The sequence below is a fragment of the Pelophylax lessonae genome (genome assembly GCF_965119305.1).
Source record: "Pelophylax lessonae genome assembly, chromosome: 9".
NCBI classification, from domain to species: Eukaryota; Metazoa; Chordata; class Amphibia; order Anura; family Ranidae; genus Pelophylax; species Pelophylax lessonae.
Window position 1 is genome coordinate 29,283,807 of NC_138776.1, and position 24,304 is coordinate 29,308,110.

The following is a 24,304-nucleotide window of genomic DNA, read 5'->3' on the forward strand; positions in this document are numbered from 1 at the left end:
GCAGTGAGGCTTTTCCTGGTCCTTAGCTGCACAGACTGGGAAATGCCTCACTGCCTATGATTGGCGGTGTGCAGTGTTGGCTTCCTGGCACGAATGCTCAGGTGGGTTGGGATTACAATCCCAAACATGCCTGAGCCCATCACTAATGACTAATATAAAATAAAAGATGGAGGATTTGACCCTTCCAACTCTATCAAAACAACATTTTTGGTTGAAGCTAGTTCAGGAACTAAAGCAACAGTGCTTTACCAGCTGATCAATGACTACGGGGCTGCAGGACTGTTAGCAACAGCTTAGTATCCAGTCTTCAGTCTTGGTATGCAATTTTGTTTATTTGGTAATGATCACTATTGCTAATTTCATGTAATGTAATCCTTCATGACCAAATAGTCAACTGTGAAAGGTAGATATGAACAGAAGCAGCCCAAAATCCAGCCATCAGTTCAATTTGTTGGAAACCTTTGTGGAAATGTGGACACCTTGGCTTCTTTCCTAATAAGGTTTGAAATACCTTATTTTTTGGCAGAACAGTTGGGTGCCTATTCCTCTTACAGGAAACGTCTAAAAATCGGATTGAAAATTAGGAAAAACTTATTTTGCCCACACCCTTCTGTGTGTGTGTGCCCCATAGATAATGTGTTTGGGCCCTTTTATTTGAAGGCCAGTTTAAGTTAAAGCTAATGCGGTATTAAAAACAAACCCAAAAATGTAATGTAGCGCAGAACCCTGACGGGTCTTGCAGATTTGTCCAAGGTTCTATTCTCTATTGGATGCAAAGTAGCCACAGTCTCACCACACAATAACCAGGCATTGAATGTCTTATTTTGAGTTTTCATGCTCTTAGAACTTGGTTGGGGTGTAGGGTGAGCCCTGGGATACTCTGAATTTAGTGCACAATGTAACAGAGGACACTCTCAGGTTTAACTAGGCTCTTCAGGGTAATCCCCTTCCAGGCTAGCATTAGGTGGACATACGACTCAGAGGACAACCAACACAGGAATAGTCCTGAGTCAGCAACTCTTGAGCAAGTGCTCAAAGGGTTAAGCAACAACAGTCACCAGGATCTCTCTCTCTCTCAAGCCTATACTTACAATGTCCTTGTGTCCTTGGATTCCTCCTTCAAGTACCAGCCTGACACTTCTCCAGTGAGCCTCCAGGCTATATCCTCAGTGAACTCCTTTATTTGCTTTAGTAACTCTCAGAAGCCGCCCCCCCCCCCCGCGCTTTCCCCGAGCTGGGACCTCAGTGCCTTTTCCGTAAGTAAGTCCCCCAGCCCAGACTTCAGCTAGTCTTCCCAGAAGGACAGCGCTTCAGGTTGGATCTTCTCCTCTCTGAGATGGGACCTTGTTGAACTCCTGTAAACTTCAGCTAATCTTCTCAGAAGGGCAGCAGCCCTTCAGGCTGGATCTTCTCCTCCCGGACAAGAACTCTGCTGTTCCAGGCCCCAGCCTATTTATGAATCCCTTAGCCATCTTCTGGTCATCTTTTTCTCAGGGATTGGCTGAGGCTGTATGAATATTCAAGTCCAGGGTCTGCCTCTTCCAGCCCACTACATTCTAGAACCTACTAGAATGCAGGGAGAAGTAGTTAAGCCTGCAAAAAGGAGGATCCAAAAATAATCACACTCTGCTCCACCACCAACAGAAGAGCCAACATAGCTAGGAGGCTTGGTGGGTGCTACATAATATATTGCAGCTTACCAATCATTGGATGTGGTGACTGCATTAGTTTTCTTTTTTTAGGTTTTTCCCATAGTTTGATCTGGCCAGTAACACAGTTCCTATTAGGATGCCCTTACTCTGGATGAAGGAGCAACAGCGACATTTCTGGACAGAATCATTGTTAATATGGGCGGAAAGGAGTGGTAGATATACAGCACTAGCAGATCTAAATACACAAAAAATGTAAGCTGAACTCCAGCTGACTCGCTTTAACCCTTTACTGTCAACAACAGTTTCTGAATCGGTGGCCTTGGGTTATTTTTTTTACACACACTCCCAATGACTGCAGCCAATGGGAATGTGTGTAAATCTGACAAGCTGACTGTCGGATGGAACCAATCTGGCACTAGGTCCCCACCCATGCACACCCCCACCATGTTTCCTGGGCCCTGTTCACCCATTGCTGAACTTGGGACCATCATAGGTGGATGCAAGGAGGAGAGGAAGATCAGAGAGCATCTGTTCACTGACCTCCCCTTTCTGTTACTGACCCAAAAGCGATGTGTAAGACATCACTGCCAGGCCCCGGTGTCATTTTCACCAGTCAGTATGGCTGGGGAAGAAACTACTGGAATGCAATCTACACTGCATTAGCTTCATGTCAGGGAAAGTGAGACCAGGGCCGGGACAAGGGGTGGACAGGAGGGGCGGCTGCCCTGGGCCCAATGGTTTATTGGGGATTGGGGGGGTGCCCTGTGCCTGTCGCTTCTGTTACAAGGCTGACAGGAGTAATAACAGCAGCATCACTGCTAACCCTAGGGGCGGGGGGGGGGGGGGGCACAGTTTGGCATCTTTGCCCTGGGTGCAAAATGACCTTGTCCCGGGAGTGAGACCCCTGATGTCTCATTAAAGAGAAACTGTCACCAAAAAATCATCACATTTCTCATGTAATGAAAAAAAGTTTGGCAAAAAATGTTTTAAAAGGTGTAAAAAAACTTAAGTTAAACCTAAGCACTTAAACCCCCCCACCCCCAAAAAGAATTTTGAGACTTCTCACGTCCACATGCATGCACGTAGCAACATAAATGCATGCGTCAGGGTGCCTACACATACAAATATCGATTGCAATACACGTTACATATCTCCACACGCAATAATTCTAGGACCATAATTCATGGCTAACTCTAAACTGATTACTGTAGGAGCTTTTAAAGCCTCACCTAGGGAAGATATAGGGCACTGGAGTTTGTCACCATTTCATAGATGCATGTAATTTTGCTTTGCCCTAAAATTTTTGTGTGCCCTAAAAATAACTGTGGTGTATTTTTTACAAACATTTAGCATTTTATAAACTGTTGCATTAATATTGTATGGCATACAACATTGGAACGTCCACTATTTTATTCTCTAGGATAGTGATGGAGAACCTTGGCACCCCAGATGTTTTAGAACTATGTGTCCCATGATGATCATGCACTCTGCAGTGTAGTTGAGCATCATGGGAAATGCAGTTCCAAAACATCTGGGGTGCCAAGGTTCACCATCACTGCTATAGGGTGTGTGCTTTCAGAAAATACACTATATTACCAAAATTATTGGGACGCCGGCCTTTTTACACACACACATGAACTTTAATGGCATCCCAGTCTTAGTCCGTAGGGTTCAATATTGAGTTGGCCCACCCTTTGCAGCTATAACAGTTTCAACTCTTCTGGGATGTTTGACCATTCTTCCAGAAGATGAGGCACTGATGTTGAATGAGAGGGATGGCCCCTTCCTGTTCCAACATGACTGTGCACCAGTGCACAAAGAAAGGTCCATAAAGACATGGATGAGTGAGTTTGGGGTGGAGGAACTTGACTGGGCTGCACCTCAACCCGATAGAACACCTTTGGGATGAATTCGAGTGGAGACTGCGAGCCAGGCTCTCTTCTCTCTTCTGGAAGAATGGTCAAACATTCCCATAGACACACTCCTAAACCTTGTGGACAGCCTTCCCAGAAGAATTGAAGCTGTTATAGCTGCAAAGGGTGGGCCAACTCAATATTGAAAAAACATCTGATGGCAGCGCAAAGGGACAACACAAACGCGATCCAAGGGAATACAAGAGAGGTGTCCAATAAAAGGAAGTTCAGTTTATTGATATAAAAAAGGGGGGGATCACCAATGTACATACCACTCTGGGTCTGGAGTCAGGCAGGGGCACCATCGGAGTGGAAGACTGAATGGCTGATTGCCAAATGCTGCCGTGTACTGGGTGGTGGAGATCATTGCCGGAACCAGCCGGCGCGAGGATGAACCATCACTACTCTGCTCTGGCGCAATGGCTGGAAAGGCGTCACTCGTCTAGCAGGAACCAGGGTGGAATGCAATCTTCCTCCGTTGCCGTGACTACGCAATTCGTGCACATGCACTTTATCAACTCAATATTGAACCCTACGGATTAAGACTGGGATGCGTGTGTGTAAAGCAGGGGCAGACTGGCAACTTTCGGCCCAGGGGGCAAGTACAAACCAGAGGCCCATGGAGCAGCGACTCAGCCCCCCTCCCACTCTCCCTCTTCCCGTCCTCCTCCTGACCCACATTCCAGGCTGAAGCCCTACTCACTGGCTTAATCCAGGTTCCCAACATGGCCAGCAGGGGGCAGTTGGGTGAGCTGGGACAGCTCAGTTGGGGCTGGCCAGTGGAGGAGAATCTCCAGTGGGGCATGGAACCGGCCTCTGCTCAGATACAGTTTACACTATCCATGCTGAGGAGGAAAGCCTGTGCTCTGTCCTTATATTCAACCCGCACTCAGTAGGTCAGCGGTGGGGACTTTTCACTTCTCTTCACTAGGAATCCTTTAAGCATGTCTGTGGCAGAAGCAGTGCAGCCTTTTTACAGAACATCAGAGCAGCCCAGGGGGCAATCGCCCCCCTGCCCCCCTGGCCCAGTCCTCCCCTGGTGTAAAGGCAGGTTTTTGGTAATATAGTGTATATGTTTGGGGGTTTTATGTTATCTTCAGGTCTAAAATGATTTTTTTTGAACGTGCAAAAAAAAAAAGGAAGAGTTTTGTTCCTTTTGGGATAAAGGTTTTACACAAATGATTAAAAGCTGATTATTGGAAGAACCCCTTTCAGTAGTAAATGGTTAGTCCTAACTCTCTAACTGCTACATCTGCACTACAGCTTGTTCTGTTGAAAAATAACAGACTTGCTGGCCAGATCACCAGGTGAAAGCAAAAGAATGAAAAGCCTAGAAAAAGAAAACGAATGCAGCCATCACATCTAAGAATTGGTAAGCTTCAGTATAATAAATGTTTGCATTCGGGTTTAAAACCTCCTTAATTTGGGATTTAAATTCCTATCATAATATATGAAAATGACAGACTACTATGACATACTGAAGCTTCACTATAGTTGGATAAGATAATTGGTCTACAGGATTGTTTTCTGGAAGATGCTGTTGAAGTTATATTATTGGCGGATCCCCTAAATTCTAACCTCACAAACCTTATCCCTAGGATACGTCAGACAAATGCGTTTCAGACATTCTGATGGAAGCTTCAGCGCCTTTGGTCCAGGGAGGTCGAAATCAAGTGGATGGTAAGCTTCAAAAAAGATTACCAAGATTAACCAGTTCCGGATCGGAAGATTTTCTCCCTTAATGACCAGGCCCTATTTTGCGATTCGGCACTGCGTTACTTTAACCACTTAAGCCCCGGAAGATTTTACCCCCTTCCTGACCAGGGGGTATTTTGCGATTCGGCACTGCGTGACTTTAACGGACAATTGCTCAGTCATGCGACGCTGTACCTAAACGAATTTGGCGTCCTTTTTTTTTCCCACAAACAGAGCTTTCTTTTGGTGGTATTTGATCACCTGTGCGATTTTTTGATCATGCGCTATAAACAAAAAAAGAGCGTACATTTTGCAAAAATAGCAATATTTTTCACTTTTTTTTATATGAAATTCCCCCCAAAAAAATGTAAAAATCAAAATTTTTTAACATTTTCGGCCAATTTGTTTTATGCTACCTATGTTTGGTAAAAAAAAAAATCGCAAAAAGCGTATTTTGATTGGTTTGCGTAAAAGTTATCGCGTTTCCTAACAAAGGGAAAGATTTTTGTCATTTTTGTTGTTTTTTTTTTTAACGCGTAATGGCGGCGATCTGCGATTTTTTTTTGCGGTACTGCGACATTGCGGTGGACAGATCGGACCCTTGACTGACATTTTTGACACTTTTGGGGTTACCAGTGACATTACTGCAGTAATCAGTGCTATATATATGCACTGTTACTGCAAAAATACACTGGTAGTGAAGGGGTTAACTTTATTTGAGAGGGAGGGGCTGTGTGTGTCCCTAGGGGCGTGCTTTCTACTGTGATTGGCTGTGGCTTGAGCTGTAAGGACACTGATCAACGGATCTACATAGTAGATCCGTGTGATCAGTGTCTTCACACCGAGGAGAATGACAGGCAGCTTGTTTACACAAGCTGCCTGACTTTCTCCCTCTCCCCCGCCGATCGCAGGGTGGCCGGCAGACATTGGGTCCGCCGATCACACGCGCGGGGGGGTCCGTGACCACGCGGGGGCGCACGCTCGCTCCCTAGACCCTCACAAGCAAGCGACGTAGCCCTACGTCACTTTGCCTGTGAGGGGCTGACCACCGACGTAGATAGTCATGCGGCGGTCGGCAAGTGGTTAACGGAAAATTGCGCAGTCGTGCGACACTGTACCCAAATAAAATTGATGTCCTTTTTTCCCACAAATAGAGCTTTCTTTTGGTGGTGTATAAAAGGGTGTGGGGTAAAATAAATAATCAAATCATAAAAAAAATATAAATAAATATTCAGTGCAAGGTGCCACAATGCAAAATAAAAATTGTTATGTGCTGATAATACTGAGCTGTTATCCCTTTCTCACCACTGGAGGGAGTGGTGTGCACATAAATAAATACACAGTTTTAACCACTTTAGCCCCGGAGGATTTGGCTGCTCAACGACCAGGCCCTATTTTGCGATTCAGCACTGCGTGAATTTAAGGGACAATTGCGCGGTCGGGTGACGATGTTCCCAAACAAAATTGACGTCCTTTTTTTCCCACATATAGAGCTTTCTTTTGGTGGTATTTGATCACCTGTGCAATTTTTATTGTTTGCGCCAGGGCTTTTTTTCAGCGGGAACGCGGGGGAACGCAGTTCCGGCACCTCCAGCACTGGATGTATGTAATAGAAAGGGTGCTGAGTTTGCTACAGTGTTTGTTGATGCTGGAGGATCTATTGTTGCTGGAGGGGATTGTTTTTGTGGGGTGTTATTGTTGCTCTGGGGGTCTACTGTTGCTGCTGGGGGACCAATTATTTCTGAAAGGGATCTATTTTTATTGGGGGGAGGTCTATTGTTGCTTGTGGCAGATCTATTGTTGCTGGGTTTGGTCGTATGTTGCTGGGGGGTCAATTGTTGCTGGGAGCGATTTTCTGTTGAGGGAGCAGTTTATTGTGTCAGGCTTCTGGAGGGTCTATTGATGCTGTCTACGGGGAGATCTGCTGTTGCTGCTGGGGATCTATTGTTGCTGGGGGTATTTTGCTGTGGGTGGTCCATTGTTGCTTGCGGGATCTACTGTTGCTGAGGGGGTCTATTGTTTATGGCTGCAGGGGATCTATTATACTGCTATTCTTGGTATTATTAACACATTCTATATAAATTACCTAGTATCACAAAATAATACTTGGTTCTGTATTCTCTAAAAGGGGCAGTACTGGGAGGTGGGAACGGGGTGGACCCAAGGAAAGGTGCACGGAGGAGGGTAGGGGTGGAGACAAGGGTAATTTCGAAAGGGGGAGTTCCTGCACCTATTCTCTGAGAAAGAAAGCCCTGGTTTGCGCTATAAACAAAAAAAGAGCGACATATTTGAAAAAGTTACAATATTTTTCACATTCCGTTATATGAAATTCTCAAAAAAAAAAAGTAAAAATCTAAATTTTTTAACATTTTAGGCAAATTTGTTTTCTGCTACATATTTTTGTGAAAAAATTTGCAATAAGCGTATTTTGATTGGTTTGCGCAAAAGTTATTGCGTTTACTAACTACGGGGAAAGATTTAGGTCATTTTTATTTATTTATTTATTTTTTTACTAGTAATGGCGGCGATCTGCGATTTTTTTTGCAGGACTGCGACATTGCGGCGGACAGATCGGACCCCTAACTGACATTTTTGACACTTTTGGCGGTACCAGTGACATTACTACAGTAATCAGTGCTATAAATATGAACTGTTACTGTAAAAATGACACTGGCAGGGAAGGGGTTAACATTACTGGTGATCAAGGAGTTAAATGTAAGCCTAGGGGCGTGTTTCCAACTGTCAGGGGGCGTGGCTTGTGAAGTAATCACAGAGACATGCGATCATATACAGCAGGATCACATACCCTCTGTGATCCCTTCAGGGAGAATGACAGACGGCTGTGTTTACATCAGCCGTCTGTCTTTCTCTCTCAGCTGTGGGAGATCGCGAGTGGCGATCATCATCATTGCCACCTGTCACACGCACTGGCTCAACAGCTAACGAGCGGGGGCAGGAGCGCCCCGGCGGCAGCGCACGCTCGCCGCCTAGAGTCTCCTGAGTGAGCGGCGTAGTATAACGCCGCTAGGCCCAGGAGCGGCTGCCTGTCACAGTAAAACTGCGGCGGGTGTTTGTTATGTGGTTAAATAACACTTGTGCGGATAATATAATTGCGCGTTATTTATAAAAGTGCCATTTTCTAGTCCACAAATATATACATATAAAATGAAATGTTGGTGACCCTTGTGCGTGATATGAATACAACTTCACTACAAAATGTGCAATACAAAAAGTGCAAAAAAAGGTCAATACATATGATCATTTAAAAACAGTGTTTTACACTCCTGAAAAGTCCATAGATGATTGAAAAGTGTATTTTAAAATCCCGTGACAGTGTATAAAATATTTCACAGTCCTTAACTAAAGTGCATGAATCCAATTGGGGTCCTTCCTCCTGATCTTCTGAGATTATAGGTATACACCAATGGCTAAAGTGACCTGTGCCTTTTCCTTATCCTTTCCTTAGTGCATAGAAGGCTCCCAAGGTGCGTGCAAGGTGCTATCCCCCTATGGTTATGCACTCACCAGGTCTCCTTACCCCTGCAGGGGTACACAGCCTTTTTTGCAGTAAGCATGTCCTGGTTTCCCCGGCTTATCCTAATGCCTCCTATGATCTCACGGCTCCCAGCATGGAAAAATATTCAACTCCCATAGTGTAGTATATTAAATATTTTATTATAACAGAAAAAATATCCACTCACAGTGTAGTAATCACTGCTCGGTACCGATATCCGGGTCCTTGCATTCCACGGCCCTCAACCAATCGTAGCGGAAGTGACTCAATGACGCTGGATGTCCCGCCCTATGCGTTTTGTCAGATCGACGTCATCAGGATTGGCCTTTCTTTTGGTGGTATTTGATCACCTGTGCGATTTTTATTTTTTGCGCTATAAAGAAAAAAAGAGCAACAATTCTGAAAAAAAAAAAAAAATATTTTTCACTTTCTGCTATAAAACTTTCCCAAACTTTTTTTTTTTAATCAAAATTTTTTAACATTTTTAGGCCAATTTGTTTTCTACTACATATTTTTGGTGAAAAAAAATCACAATAAGCGTATTTTGATTGGTTTGCGCAAACGTTATCGTGTCTACAAACTAGGGGAAATATTTATATAATTTTTATTGTTTTTTGTTTTTTTTTACTAGTAATGGTGGCGATCTGCGATTTTTAGCGGGACTGCGACATTGCGGCGGACAAATCGGACCCCTAGCTGACATTTTTGACACTTTTGAGGGGACCAGTGACACTAATACAGTAATCAGTGCTAAAAATATGCACTGTTACTGTAATAATGACACTGGCAGGGAAGGGGTTAATATTACTGGTGATCAGTGGGTTAACCTCCCTGGCGGTATGATTATGTCAGGGATTCTGTACCAAAAGCGGTACAATTTGTTGCATGGAAATTTGGCGTTATGTATTATAGGCCTACAATTCTTAGTAAATACTGACTTAAAGAGGAAGTAAACCCTCCTCAGGAAGTTGTACCTATAGGTGATCCTATGATAAGGCTTACCTATAGGTACTGTAAATATCTCCTAAACATGTACCGTTTAGGAGATATTTACCTTTAATGCAGCCAGTGACGTCACTGGCGCATGCGCTCTGAAGGAACGGCTGATCGTGCCGTTCCTTCAGAGCCCCGTGCCGTGACCGTCGGCTCCCGGGCGCGTGCGCGGGAGTGACGTCACCGCGGCTCCGGCCAATCAGATGACCGGATGCCGCGATCCCGGAAGACGAGCGACATGTCATGTCGCCCGTCATACAGGTAAGAGAGCGGCACGGCGGGGGCTCGTTCTAAGGTAAGTATTTCATAATGAGCTAGTATGCGATGCATACTAGCTCATTATGTCTTTCTCTTGCAGGTTGTAAAAAAAAAAAAAAAAAAATTTTAAACAAGTTTACAACCTCTTTAAACCTGACCAAAGCAAGACTCTAGTAGACATCCCAGATGTGATAAATTTGAAACACAAACACATGAATTATAATCTAATCAATAATATAATTGTATTCAATAATGTAATGAAAAATAATGAAATTTGTCAAACAAAGAAATCCAATACATATCCTGAGTGTGAAACAGTTTGAAGCATGGAACTAGACAAAGTCCGACGTTGCAATCTGGACAATAGTACCTTGTTTCCTTTCGGACTTTTCTTCCATTGCCATCCTTCTTGGAACAGAAAACGACGCACATCCTGGTAGGCGCTAACTTTCTTGCGGTTGGCGGTACAAAGTCTACAAAAGGACGGCCTGTCAGGCGTTCTGGATTGCCAACGTCAACAGCGCGTCATCCGGGTCTGTTAGCAGATACTGATGGCATCGGGTGGTTGATAAAAAATCTGCTCAGCCACCTTCCAGATAAAGTCAGAATGAACAAGAGGTATGTTAGTGCTTGCTTTATAAAGGATATAGGCGTTCCAAAGGCACTGTTCAAGGAGATGCCTGAAAATCTTTTTGTAATATTTCTTCTGTTGCTTCCGCATCGCCGGGTAAAATGTCATTGCCTGATCGGCTCGGCCGACACCTCCCATCGTGTGATTGTAGTCGATCACGACTTGCGGCTTCACCACATCTGTTCAGTGGTGGTGTTGTGCACGGTGCTCATGAGACACACGTCCTTTTTGTCTCGCCACCGCATTGCCATCATTTTACCCTTTTGAAAGGCAACCATGTCTCCTTTTTTTAGTTTTCTCCTGCTAAACATTGATGGCATGTCACGCCGGTTTGGCCTAACAGTACCATACCCATCAGTTTTGTTTAGGAGCAAAACTTCATAAAGTTCCGGAGAGGTGTAAAAATTATCCGTTGTCACGCAATATCCCTGGTTCAGCAGTGGGTCCAGCAGTGGCCATCCCATAGCCGCTGTACTTGGGATTGAACTTTGTACCTTTCCCGGTATAAATTACAGCATTCCATATATATCCTGTGTTGACGACTCACAGAGCATGTAAAATTTGATCCCGAAGCGCGCTCTTTTGGATGCAATAAATTGTATCCAGCTCAGGCGTCCCTTGTAGGCCATCAGACTTTCGTCCACACTGACATCCTTTTCTGGCACATAGGTCGGCTGGAAGTTGGTGACAATCATTTGGCTCACCTCCCAGATTTTTTTGAGTTTGGGCGCAGGATGCGTGGCCTCATCAAACTCCTCGTTGTTGGTGAAATGTAAATTTTTCATGATCAGTGAAAAACGGTATTCAGACATCACTGTGCCAAAAAATGGAGTGGCCAGCATCTTATTGGTGGTCCAATACCATTTCTGGAGCAGTTTCCCCACCACCCCCTTGAAGGATGATGAGTCCCAGAAACTTCCAGATGTCCTCTTTACTGACCGGTTCCCACTTTTGTGGATCTGGAAAATCTGGCACACAGCGTAGCGGATTGCTGCTCATGGTAGCAGTTGGTTTCAGTGACGATTTTTTAGAATTACCTCTAGAGAATTACAACGCCAGAGGGTTGTCACTCTCTTCATCAACCTTCATCCCAGGAGATCCAGTGAATCTCGGGGGCGCTGCCTTGTCCGCATCGCTGTTTAGAGGGCACCAAGTGCGCACACCGCTTAGGTCAGGTGCGGGATCATCGGCGTCACTTTCTGCATCAGTGTCGGTGTCAGAGTCAGATGACTCATTGTCACTCTGTTCTGCGAGCAGCTCCGTGTCACTGCCGCTGTCGCTGTCACAGTCGATCAGCTGATCCAAAAGCACATTTGTAGGACCGCGCTTTTTTGATGCCATTTTCAAACGGTTTTATTTCTCACAAATGACAATGGCAAGGGGCACTGAAAGGGCACTGTGTCTGATCCTCTCAGATTACACTGTATCACCTCCTTTTTATGTGTTTGTGTTGGTGCAACTTTTGAATTTCAGTGTCTTGAAAAAGTATTCATACCCCTTGACATTTTCCACATTTTGTCCTGACATTTTTAGACCAAAAGTCTAAAATGTATTTTATTGGGATTTTATGTGATAAAGTGGCACATAATTGTGAAGGAAAATGATAAATGGTTTTCAACATTTTCTAGAAATAAATATGTGAAAAATGTGGTGTGCATTTGTATTCATCCCCCCCTCCCCCCTGAGTCAATACTTTGTAGAACTGCCTTTCCCTGCAATTACAGCTGCAAGTCTTTTTGTGGGATGTCTCTCCCAGCATTGCACATCTAGAGAGGGACATTTTTGCCCATTCTTCTTTGCAAAATAGTTCAAGCTCTGTCAGATTGGATGGAGAGCGTCTGTGAACAGCAATTTTCAAGTCTTGCCACAGATTCTCAATTGGATTTTGGTCTGGACTTTGACTGGGCCATTCTAACACATGAATATGCTTTAAACTAAACCATTCTATTGTAGCTCTGGCTGGATGTTTCGGGTCATTGTCCTGCTGGAAGGTGAACCTCCGTCCCAATCTCAAGTCTTTTGCAGACTCTAACAGGTTTTCTTCTAAGATTGCCCTGTATTTGTCTCCATCCATCTTCCCATCAACTCTGACAAGCTTTTCTGTCCCTGCTGAAGAAAAGCATCTCCACAACATGATGTTACCACTACCATGTATCACGGTGGGGATGGTGTGTTCAATGTGCAGTGTCAGTTTTCTGATTTTAGGCCAAAAAGGTCAATTTGATCAGAGCACCTTCTTCCACATGTTTGCTGTGTCCCCTACATGGCTTCTCACAAACTGCAAACAGGACTTCTTATGGCTTTTCTTTCCCCAATGGCTTTCTTCTTGTCACTCTTCCATAAAGGGCAGATTTGTGGAGTTCAGGACTAATAGTTGTCCTGTGGACAGATTCTCCCACCTGAGCTGTGGATCTCCTCCAGAGTTACCATGGGCCTCTTGGCTGCTTCTCTGACGAATGCTTTCCTTGCCTGTCAGTTTAGGTGGACGGCCATGTCTTGGTAGGGTTGCAGTTGTGCCATTCTCTTTCCATTTTTGGATGATGGCTTGAACAGTGCTCTGTGAGATGTTCAAAGCTTGGGATATTTTTATAGCCTAACCCTACTTTAAACTTCTCCACAACTTTATCCCTGACCTATCTGGTGTGTTCCTTGGCCTTCATGATGCTGTTGGTTCACTAAGGTTCTCTAAAAAAACCTCTGAGGGATTCACAGAACAGATGTATTTATACTGAGAATACATTAAACACAGGTGGACTATTTACTAATTAGGGGACTTCTAAAGTCAATCGGTTCCCCTAGATTTTAGTTAGGGGTATCAGAGTAAAGGGGGTGAATACAAATTCACTCCACACTTTTCAGATATTTATTTGTGAAAAACATTTATCATTTTCCTTCCACTTCACAATTATGTGCCACTTTGTGTTGGTCTATCACATAAAATCCCAAACAAATACATTTACATTTTGATTGTAACGTGACAACATTTGGAACATTTCAAAGGGTATGAATACTTTTTCAAAGTACTGTAATGTATTTTTCAAAGCTAATCTTCAATGTACAAAAAGGAGGTCTATTGGCTTGTATGAATAAAAAAAACGCAGCAAGTTGAGCTGCTGTGTTACACTCTTTCTTGACCGACCTTTTTTTTTTGGACATAGAGCCATGTCAATTATACAGAAAATAAGAGGTGCAATACAATACCTCCAACTGTTATAAAGACTTTAATCTGACACAAAAAAAAAAAAAAAAACGTACCCAAGTAGGATTCAAAAATGCACAGATCTTCTAAGTGTTCCTTAAACCGCCAGGTAGTAAGTACACCCTTCCACCAGACAGCATATGGAGCAGCTTACCTAAAGTTGAGGTAAACCTCTAGACCTGGTGCCCTGCCCAACCTGTGGCTCAGGGACAGCATGTTGCTTTTTGACACTTTTGATGCAGGTCCCGGGACCCCTGAAGACACAAATCTGTGTTTCCCTACTGCTGTGATATAGAAGTGATTTCCAGCAGTCTCAGTAATATATCTCCAGTCAATGACTGTCTCCTGAAGCATGTCCCCAATCTCCAACAACTCATATAGCATGTTCACAGTCTATGAAAGTTTGCTGCAGCATGTCTGCAGTCTCTGACCATCTCTTGTTAGGGATGATCGAACTTTTGAAAAGTTTGGTTCGACCAGAACACCCGAACTTCCCAAAAGTTTGGCCCGGATTTCAGAACCCCATTGAAATCAATAGGACCCGAACTTCAGTAATCAAAAAACACAATTTTGAAGCCCTAAAACCCAATAAATGCCCCTAAAAAGTGCCTAGGGTTCTGGGTCATGCCCCAGGGACTATTAATCACACAAAAAAAAAGTTCTTAAAAATTGTAATTTTTGATAGAGAGCCAATTATTGAAAAAACTATTGAAAAAAAAAAAAAAAAAAAAGAGATTTCTTTGGATTTAGTGTCTGGGGGGTCTAAAAAGTGTACATGTGAAGTCTCAGCTCTGTAGCATGTCCAGAACCAGAAAAAAAAAGTTTGTTTGTATTAGAATTGCAGTAGAGCAGGATAGTGGCTTCGCTATTTTCACACCTGGCTTTTTGTTGCAGGCGTTTATAGGGCTTTTTTGTGGACGTGTTTGAAGGCAGGAATGACATCTGAACTTCTGTGTAAGGGTATATATACACACACACGTATGTATATATACACATACTGTATATAGGTGTGAAAGTAGCAGAACCCTATGCCTGCGCTAATGAAATAATTAGCAGGAATAGTATGTGTATATATACACATATGTGTGTGTGTATATATACACCCCTATACAGAAGTTCAGATGTTATGCCTGCCTCCAAAGACGCCCAAAAAATGCCCCAAAAATGCCTGCAACAAAAACGCCCAGGTGTGTTGTTGCAGGCAGTTTTTTTGGGCATTTTTTTGGGCGTCTTTGGAGGCAGCCATAACATCTGAACTTCTGTATAGGGGTATATATATATATATATATATATATATATACACACACACTTATATGTATTTATACACATACACACATATAGGTGTGATAGGAGTGTAGCCCTATGCCTGCTAATTATTTCATTAGCGCAGGCATAGGGTTCTGCTACTTTCACACCTATATGTGTGTACGTGTATATATACATACGTGTGTGTGTGTATATATACCCCTACACAGAAGTTCAGATGTTATGCCTGCCTCCAAAGACGTCCACAAAAAAGACCAATAAACGCCTGCTACAAAAACGGCCAGGTGTGAAAGTAGCGAAGCCACTATCCTGCTCTACTGCAATTCTAATACAATCTTTTTTTTTTATGGTGGTCACCCTGACATGGAAGGGTTTGGTCACCCTGCCATAGCAGTCAGTCAGTTAACCCTACACTACACTACAGTCACCCTGACACTTAACACTTTCCCTACAGAAACTAGATTATTAAATCTAACTATAGTGGAAAATAGTACCCTAACTACACTAGGTATCCCTTTCCTCACACTAATAATTGCTAAATGACACTTTGCAGCAGGAGTAACAGAACTGCTTCCACTTTTCCACGTCCCTGTATTACAATGCTAGAGATTTGGTGGGGCTATGTTACATACTGGGGGGCGTATTCACTTCTGATTTGCCTCTGGACCCCCTAGTCACTCCAATCACATTCCTAGCATCCTCCTGACCCCTCAATTGGCTTTTACTGATGCTTCTGGTCCAATCACGGGCTTTTAAAGCTCAGTTCCTGTCCCATTGCATTTTGGTCGGTTCTGGTTGCTGAATTCCGAACTTTTTCAGCAAAAAGTTCGAAATTCGGCCGAATTTCGAACAGTCAATGTTCGGGTTGAACCGATGGTCGACCCGAACCGTTCGATCATCCCTATCTCTTGTATCATGTCTGCAGTCTCTGACCATCTCTTCATCATGTCTACAGTCTCTGACCATCTCTAGTATCATGTCTGCAGTCGCTGACCATCTCTAGTATCATGTCTGCAGTCTCTGACCATCTTTAGTCTCTGACCATATCTTGTATCATGTCTGCAGTCCCTGACCCTCTCTTGTATCATGTCTGCAGTCTTTGACCATCTCTAGCATCATGTTTTCAGTCTCTGACCATCTCTTGTACCACATCTACAGTCTCTGACCATCTCTTGTATCATGTCTGCAGTCTCCGACCATCTCTAGTATCGGGTCTGCAGTCTCTAACCATCTCTAGTATTGTGTCTGCAGTCTCTGACCATCTCTTGTATCGTGTCTACAGTCTCTGACCATCTCTAGTATCATGTCTACAGTCTCTGACCATCTCTAGTATCATGTCTGCAGTCTCTGACCATCTCTTGTCTCTGACCATCTCTAGTATCAGGTCTGCAGTCTCTTACCATCTCTAGTATCATGCCCGCAGTTTCTGACCATCTCTAGTATCATGTTTGCAGTCTCTGACCATCTCTTGTATCATGTCCGCAGTCTCTGACCATCTCTTGTATCATGTTCAGTCTCTAAACCTTCTCTTGAATTATGTCTGCAGTCTCTGACCATCTCCTGTATCATGTACATAGTCTTTGACCACATGCCATTGTGTCTGCTGTCCCTCACACCTTATAATAACTGATTTTTATTTGCGGCATTTTGGTGAAATTGAGGGTTGCACTTGAGGCCCCCATATAAAAAAAGTTGACCAATGCTGTGCTAGATAATAGCTTCTTAAAGTGTTACTAAACCCACAACAGTCAAATCAGTCTGTATATATGCAGTAAAGAATGCTTGTTATACTCACTGTGCAACCTATGGGGTTAATCCACCGCATTGTGTAAAAAGGCTGTTTGATCCTGTCATCTGATTCTCCCCTTCTTTTACTGTCCCCAATCCATCTTCTGATATAATCTCCTGATAGAACAGAGCCTTGGAGGCACTCTGCACATAGTAAGTTTGGTGTGTATTGCTTTGTTTTTTTGGGAGTGTGCATGTCAACGGCACAGGGCCAATCAGCACTGTCCAAACAGAGGGTCTTGCAGCCTCATAGGACCTGCCAGAGGAGAATAAAAACTCCTCCTACAAGCTTTAACCAGTGCTCAGCCGGATACTGATAGAAGTCACAAGGCTGCTATATACTGCTGATGAATTACGAAAATGAATCACTCTAACATAACAAATATGACAAAAAAAATTATATTATATTATATATATATATATATATATATATATATATATATATATATATATATATATATATTAACTTAACAAATGAATCCAAAATGAATGTTTTTGTTGTGCACATCTCTAATCATTATGTGTAATATAAAATCACTATCTGAAGGTCTGAAATGATAAGTACAATGTTTATACATCCCAAATAATACTAAATTGTCATATTTGAATAAAATGTGTATATTTCTTCACTAAAAAAATACAATTAACACATTGGTCCCCATACCATTATGTAAAAACATGGCTGCACATCATTGTATGTAGACAAAACCATGCATACAATATATAGACAAAACCATGCATACAGTATATAGACAAAACCATGCATATAGTATAAAGACAAACCGTGCATACAGTATATAGACAAACCGTGCATACAGTATATAGACAAACCGTGCATACAGTATATAGACAAAACCATGTACATATAGACAAAACCATGCATACAGTATAAAGACAAACCATGCATACAGTATATAGACAAACCGTGCATACAGTATATAGACAAAACCATGCATACAGTATATAGACAAACCATGCATACAGTATATAGACAAAACCATGCATACAGTATATAGACAAAACCATGTACATATAGACAAAACCATGCATACAGTATATGGACAAACCATGCATACAGTATATAGACAAAACCATGTATATATAGACAAAACCATGCATACAGTATATGGACAAACCATGCATACAGTATATAGACAAACCATGCATACAGTATATAGACAAAACCATGTATATATAGACAAAACCATGCATACAGTATATGGACAAACCATGCATACAGTATATAGACAAAACCATGTACATATAGACAAAACCATGCATACAGTATAAAGACAAACCATGCATACAGTATAAAGACAAACCATGCATACAGTATATAGACAAAACCATGTACATATAGACAAAACCATGCATACAGTATATAGACAAACCATGCATACAGTATATGGACAAACCATGCATACAGTATATAGACAAAACCATGTATATATAGACAAAACCATGCATACAGTATATGGACAAACCATGCATACAGTATATAGACAAAACCATGTACATATAGACAAAACCATGCATACAGTATAAAGACAAACCATGCATACAGTATAAAGACAAACCATGCATACAGTATATAGACAAAACCATGTACATATAGACAAAACCATGCATACAGTATATAGACAAACCATGCATACAGTATATAGACAAAACCATGCATACAGTACATAGACAAACCATGCATACAATATATAGACAAAACCATGCATACAGTACATAGACAAAACCATGTTTTTTTGGTTGCATGTACTTGACAACCTCAGTTCATGGATAAAGAGTGGCCTTTTGGCACTTTGGAGATGATTAACACAGCAACATCGTCGACCCATGAGTGTTTTTTGGAATATTAGTTAACCACTTGCCAACCGCCCGCCGCATATATACTGCGATAGGCTGGCTCAGCTACGCGAATTGACGTACTGGTACGTTGGTTCGGGGGAGTGGTGCTAAGGGCTGAGCGCGTGCCGCTGGCAGCATGCTCTAGCCCCCACTAGGCAGCGGGAATGCCGATCCACGGGTGGCCGCGATTGTTGCCTGACACCCGCGATCGTTTCCCCACTGAGAGAGATGAACGGTCAGCTGTTGTAAAAACAGCTGACCGATCTTCTCTCTGGGATCATCACAGAGCGCCTGTGATCCTTCTATATAGGATCACAGGTCTTTATGGTCATTTCACAAGTCCCTCCCCCCACAGTTAGAAAACACTCCCCTAGGCTCCCACTTAACCCTTTGATCACCCCTAGGTTAATCCCTTCCCTGCCAGTGTCATTATTACAGTAACCGTGCATATATTTAGCACTGATTACTGTAGTAATGTCACCGGTCCCCCCAAAAGTGTCAAAAATGTCAGTCAGGGGTCCGATCTGTCCGCCGCAATGTCGCAGTCTAGCTAAATATCGCAGATCGCCGCCATTACTAGTAAAAAAATAAATAAGCAAATATAAATGACATAAATCTTTCCCCTAGACGCAATAACATTTGCCCAAACCAATAAAAATACGCTTATTGCAATTTGTTTTACCAAAAATATGTAGCAGAAAACAAAATGCCCTAAAATGTTAAAAAATGTTGATTATTAAATTATTTTTATTTGAGAATATCATATAGCAGAATGTGAAAAATATTGTTTTTTTTTTTTTTTTTTCAAAATTGTCTCACTTTTTTGTTTAGAACGCAAAAATTAAGAATCGCACAGGTGATCAAATACCACCAAAAGAAAGCTCTATTTGTGGGAAAAAAAGGACATCAATTTTATTTGGGTACAGCGTCGCACGACCGCGCAATTGTCCGTTAAAATAACCCAGTGCCGAATCGCAAAATTGGGCCTGGTCAGGAAGCAGAAAACAAATTAGCCTAAAATGACGACAATTTTTGATTTTTACATTTTTTGGGAATGTTATATAGCAGAATGTGATAAAATATTGTTTTGTTTTTCAGAATTGTCGCTCTTTTTTGGTTTATAGCGCAAAAAAAAAAAAAATCACACAGGTGATCAAATACCACCAAAAAAAGCTCTATTTACGTGGAAAAAAAGGACATCAATTTTTTTTCAGTACAGCGTCGCACAACTGCGCAATTGTCAGTTAACCACTTGCCGACTGCTGCACGACTATTTACGTCGGCAGTCAGCCCCTCACAGGCAGAGTGACATAGTACTACGTCGCTAGCCTGTGAGGGTCTAGGGAGCGAGCGCGCGCTGCCAAAGGCGCGCTCCCGCTCCCGCTCCCGTGTGGTCACCGCCCCCCCCCCCCCCCGCGCGTGTGACTGGCGGACCCGATGTCCGCCGGTCACTCTGGATCGTCGGGTGGAGAGGGAGAAAAGCAGGAGGCTATGTAAACACAGCCGCCTGTCAGTCTCCCCTGTGTAGGAATGGTGATCATACGGTTCTACTATGTAGGACCGTTGATCACTGTTCCTACATCTCAAGCCACAGCCAATCACAGTTAGAATCACGCCCCTAGGGACACACATAACCCCTCCCTCTCAAAAAAAGTTAACTCCTTCACTGCCAGTGTAATTTTACAGTAACAGTGCATATTTATAGCACTGATTACTGTAGTAATGTCACTGGTAACCCCAAAAGTGTCAAAATGTCAGTCAAGGGTCCGATCTGTCCGCTGCAATGTCGCAGTCCCGCAAAAAAAAAAAAATTGCAGATCGCCGCCATTACGCGTTAAAAAAAAAAAAAAAAACGACAAAAATATTTCCCTTTGTTAGTAAACTAAAAAAGAATAGCGCAACCATGCAAAAGAAATGACTATTAAATATGGAGACAATCCATAAATAAAAATGGGGGTTTAGTCCCACCATATGGCCATATCGTGCCATATGGTGGGACTAAACCCCCATTTTTATTTATGGATTGTCTCCATATTTAATAGTCATTTCTTTTGCATGGTTGCGCTATTCTTTTTTAATATATATGTTGCTTGGTCCATAGCTGCACCGGCTTTAGATATACATGTTCAGGGTTTGCTCCCCCAATTTTTTGCTTGCCTTTGTTAGTAAACGCAATAACTTTTGCGCAAACCAATCAAAATACGCTTTTTGTGATTTTTGTTTTTTTTACCAAACATATGTAGCAGAAAACAAATTGGCTGAAAATGTTAAAAAATTTTGATTTTTACATTTTTTTTGGGGAATTTCATATAAAAAAAATGTGAAAAATATTGTTATTTTTGCAAAATTGACGCTCTTTTTTTGTTTATAGCGCAAAAAGTAAAAATCGCACAGGTGATCAAATACCACCAAAATAAAGCTCTGTTTGTGGGGAAAAAAAAGGATGTAAAAAAAAGGGCTTAAGTAGTTAAAATAACTCAGTGCCGAATCACAAAAAAATGGCCTGGTCATTAAGGGGGAAAATCCTTCCGGTCCAGAACTTAAAAATGATCAACAAGGCTGAAACTCTAAATTTATCTAGAACCGACCCTGTATATGCATAGGACACAGGAAGGAGACTCTAATATTACTGAGGTCCTGAGATGATCTCATTATGTCCTTCACAAAATGGGAATAAAAAGGTGGGCGTTTCTTTAAATGAATCCAGTTAACCCCCCCATAGGATTACTCTAAGGGTCACTTGTACTCTAGATATCTGGAGCTCAAAAAGCTTCAGTATTGTTCTGGGATGCTATTTGTTTTATATCTAAGGTAGTTTAAAAAAAAAAAATAAAAGTTTGGTGTTTAAGGGTAAAGGGGGAGCTGCCAATATAGAGGGAAAGGGAATTGGGTGAGAGGGAACTGCTATTAAAAATGGGGAAGGGGAGGGGAATAAAAAAAAAATGGCAAGATTGTGACTTTAATTTTTGATTTTTAGGTTGACTGTGTTGTCTTTGAGAACCTTATGGTATATAAGACCTTATACCTTTGTTGATGACAACATTTTCAAGCAAGGCATGATCTATATGGAAAAGTTGCAGGACTTGAGGAGTGGACAGTTCAAAACCACGGGGACCTTATTTAACAGTGGACTAAAGGTAAGAGCACTATGAGGTTTTTTTTATCTTTCCTAGTCAGAAGCATTACAATAATATTTTTTATGTTTTTAAACTGATGTTTTTCATTAATTTTTAAATTAGCTATTGTGTGAGGTCTTTTTGGACATGGTGTAGCTGTGTCATTCTGGGATTTTCAATACAAAGAGACCAGTACTGCCTGCATACCTATTGGCAGGAAGAGAATAGCAAAGCTAGATGGCACCATCTCTGCCAGGGAGAAGGGGGGAGGTGGGGTGGTGGTGGTTCTGACCACATACAATAGTGTGTATAATCTGATCTCCTTGTTGTAAGTGGCCCAAACTTCAATTTTTTTCTGTTTTGTTTTTTTAGACACTCCCTCTTAGACAGTTGTCACTAGAATAGGCTTACCATTGGAATATTTTCCATTGCTCACCATTACTGTGGCAACTTGAAAATCATTTCCCATTGCATCCTGTAGAGGAGACAATGGTTAACTAGGACATAAATGTGCGCAAGTGGGAGGCACTTGCGCCTGGATATAGATATCATACCAGTGTTCATGGGTTCTTCCCAGTTGGAAACCCACATGCAGATGCGGTCTCTGGAGGAAGCAGCTTCCCACAGGACAACCTCACAATCCATAGGATGGCCCTCCCTGGTTCCCTTTTACAAAATTTTAGGGTTGCAATAGCCAATTTTCCCAGGCAAACTTCTGAGTGTAGTCTTTTACACCTACAACAGAATGGACACCAGGAATACTAGCCCTTGCTCCAGGAAGAAAAAACTTGAACTGATGCTAAGCATTCCTTCTTCGATTCATTTTATCCGAACACAACATTAAAAGAATGTATAGTTGGGGGGAGTACCGCGCTTTAAAGTGCTTAATACAACATAGATAAAATTATATACATATGTGAAAAAGTGCCAAAGTGCTTCTTAAATATAATATTCAAAAATGATGTGTCTCAATGTGTAAAATAAATACAATCCGATATAAATCCTTCAATTAATATAATAGGTGATAAAATGGACTAAACTAAAATTCATCTTAGTAGAACCACCTATATCAATACAATATATAGTGAAAAAAAGTTATAAATCCGTGACCTTTTCAAAATTAAATAATGTGCTCTAAATAGGTGATATCCAATAAAGTGCTGAAGTGTCCTTAAAATAATTATATAAATATATAGTGATCAACAAAATCTTCTTTATCCAAATTTGGCATGCAGGTGCTCTTTCGTGCGGTGCCCACTAGGTGTCCTAAGCGCTCACCTCACTGCTCCTTAAAAAGAGCCTTAAGTTGTATGCCTCAGTATGCTGTTCCTTCCTCCTTATTGGCATATATGTACCATTATGAATCCTCGGTTATATCTCCCTTGTATAAACAGCTATATTCCAGGGGATATATGCGGTCCTTTATATCTCCAAAAAAATCAAATTGGGCCAAACATGGTGAAGTACGTCCCATAAATTTATTTAAAAAAAGTAAGAGTAACACTCACATTGCTTTGCGTCTTGTTTCTAGCATAACAAACATTCCTTTGCCGATACGTCACTTCCGGTTTGGCTATCCTACGCGTTACGCTGCGTACCCACGCAGCTTCTTCCAGGGATCCAAAGAATGTACAGTCAGGTTCAGAAAATGTACATAGTATTGGGTAATATAAATTATATATATATATATATATATATATATATATATATATTAAAGCTTTTCCAAAAAACAACAACCTGTAAGATTCCATCTTCTCTTCCTGTTTGCGTTCCACCGCTGAGCTAGGTGGAACGCATGTGCGCCGTAATGACGTCATAAGTCATGCGACTTTGAGCGTCATTATCAAGCACCGCTCAAGGCGCCCATTTAGAAGAGCGGTATGCACAAACAGATTGTTCGTGCAACTGCTCATACCGGAAGCCCTACCTTCTCCTCAAACCTACCAAACCTTACTATAATAGACCCTGCACCGTTGAATCCTCTCCAGGCTCGAACATTGCCTGCCTACTTCGCCTCAGATACCTATTACCTCGGATTCCTCTGTTCCTGAAACTACTTGCTATGATAAGTACCCCATAGGGGATCCCACCATTCCTGAGCTATTCGCTCACTATTTCTTCTGAATTACTGACCTGGTATAAGTTGCTGCAATTACATGTATGTTCTGTGCCACACTGCAAGGAAGTATATACTATCTTCTGTCCGTTGCTTGCTTATGCTGAGTTACTATTTATTACTGGGCAAATTATACTATAGCCATATACCATTCATTGTGCTACAGTCTGCTGTGCTTCTGGTTGCATATGTGTCTTGCATGTTCAGGGACAGTTCACCCACTATGATGAGTTAAGAGAGTTAAGTCAGGTGATTTAACATATCTCTGCAATACTACTGAGTGGAATTCTGCAGCTGTAGATCCAA

The 24,304-nt window shown here is 42.1% G+C and overlaps 1 protein-coding gene across 1 annotated transcript in view; it reads left to right on the top strand.

Annotated features, from left to right (window-relative positions):
- LOC309564184 (ovostatin-like) overlaps window positions 1–24,304 on the top strand; it is a 213,213-nt gene that overhangs the window by 162,770 nt on the left and 26,139 nt on the right. The window contains exons 25-26 of the mRNA XM_082268816.1: window positions 5,164–5,245; window positions 21,744–21,903. Of these exons, the coding sequence (XP_082124942.1) occupies window positions 5,164–5,245; window positions 21,744–21,903 (242 nt within the window). The remainder of the gene's footprint in view (window positions 1–5,163; window positions 5,246–21,743; window positions 21,904–24,304) is intronic.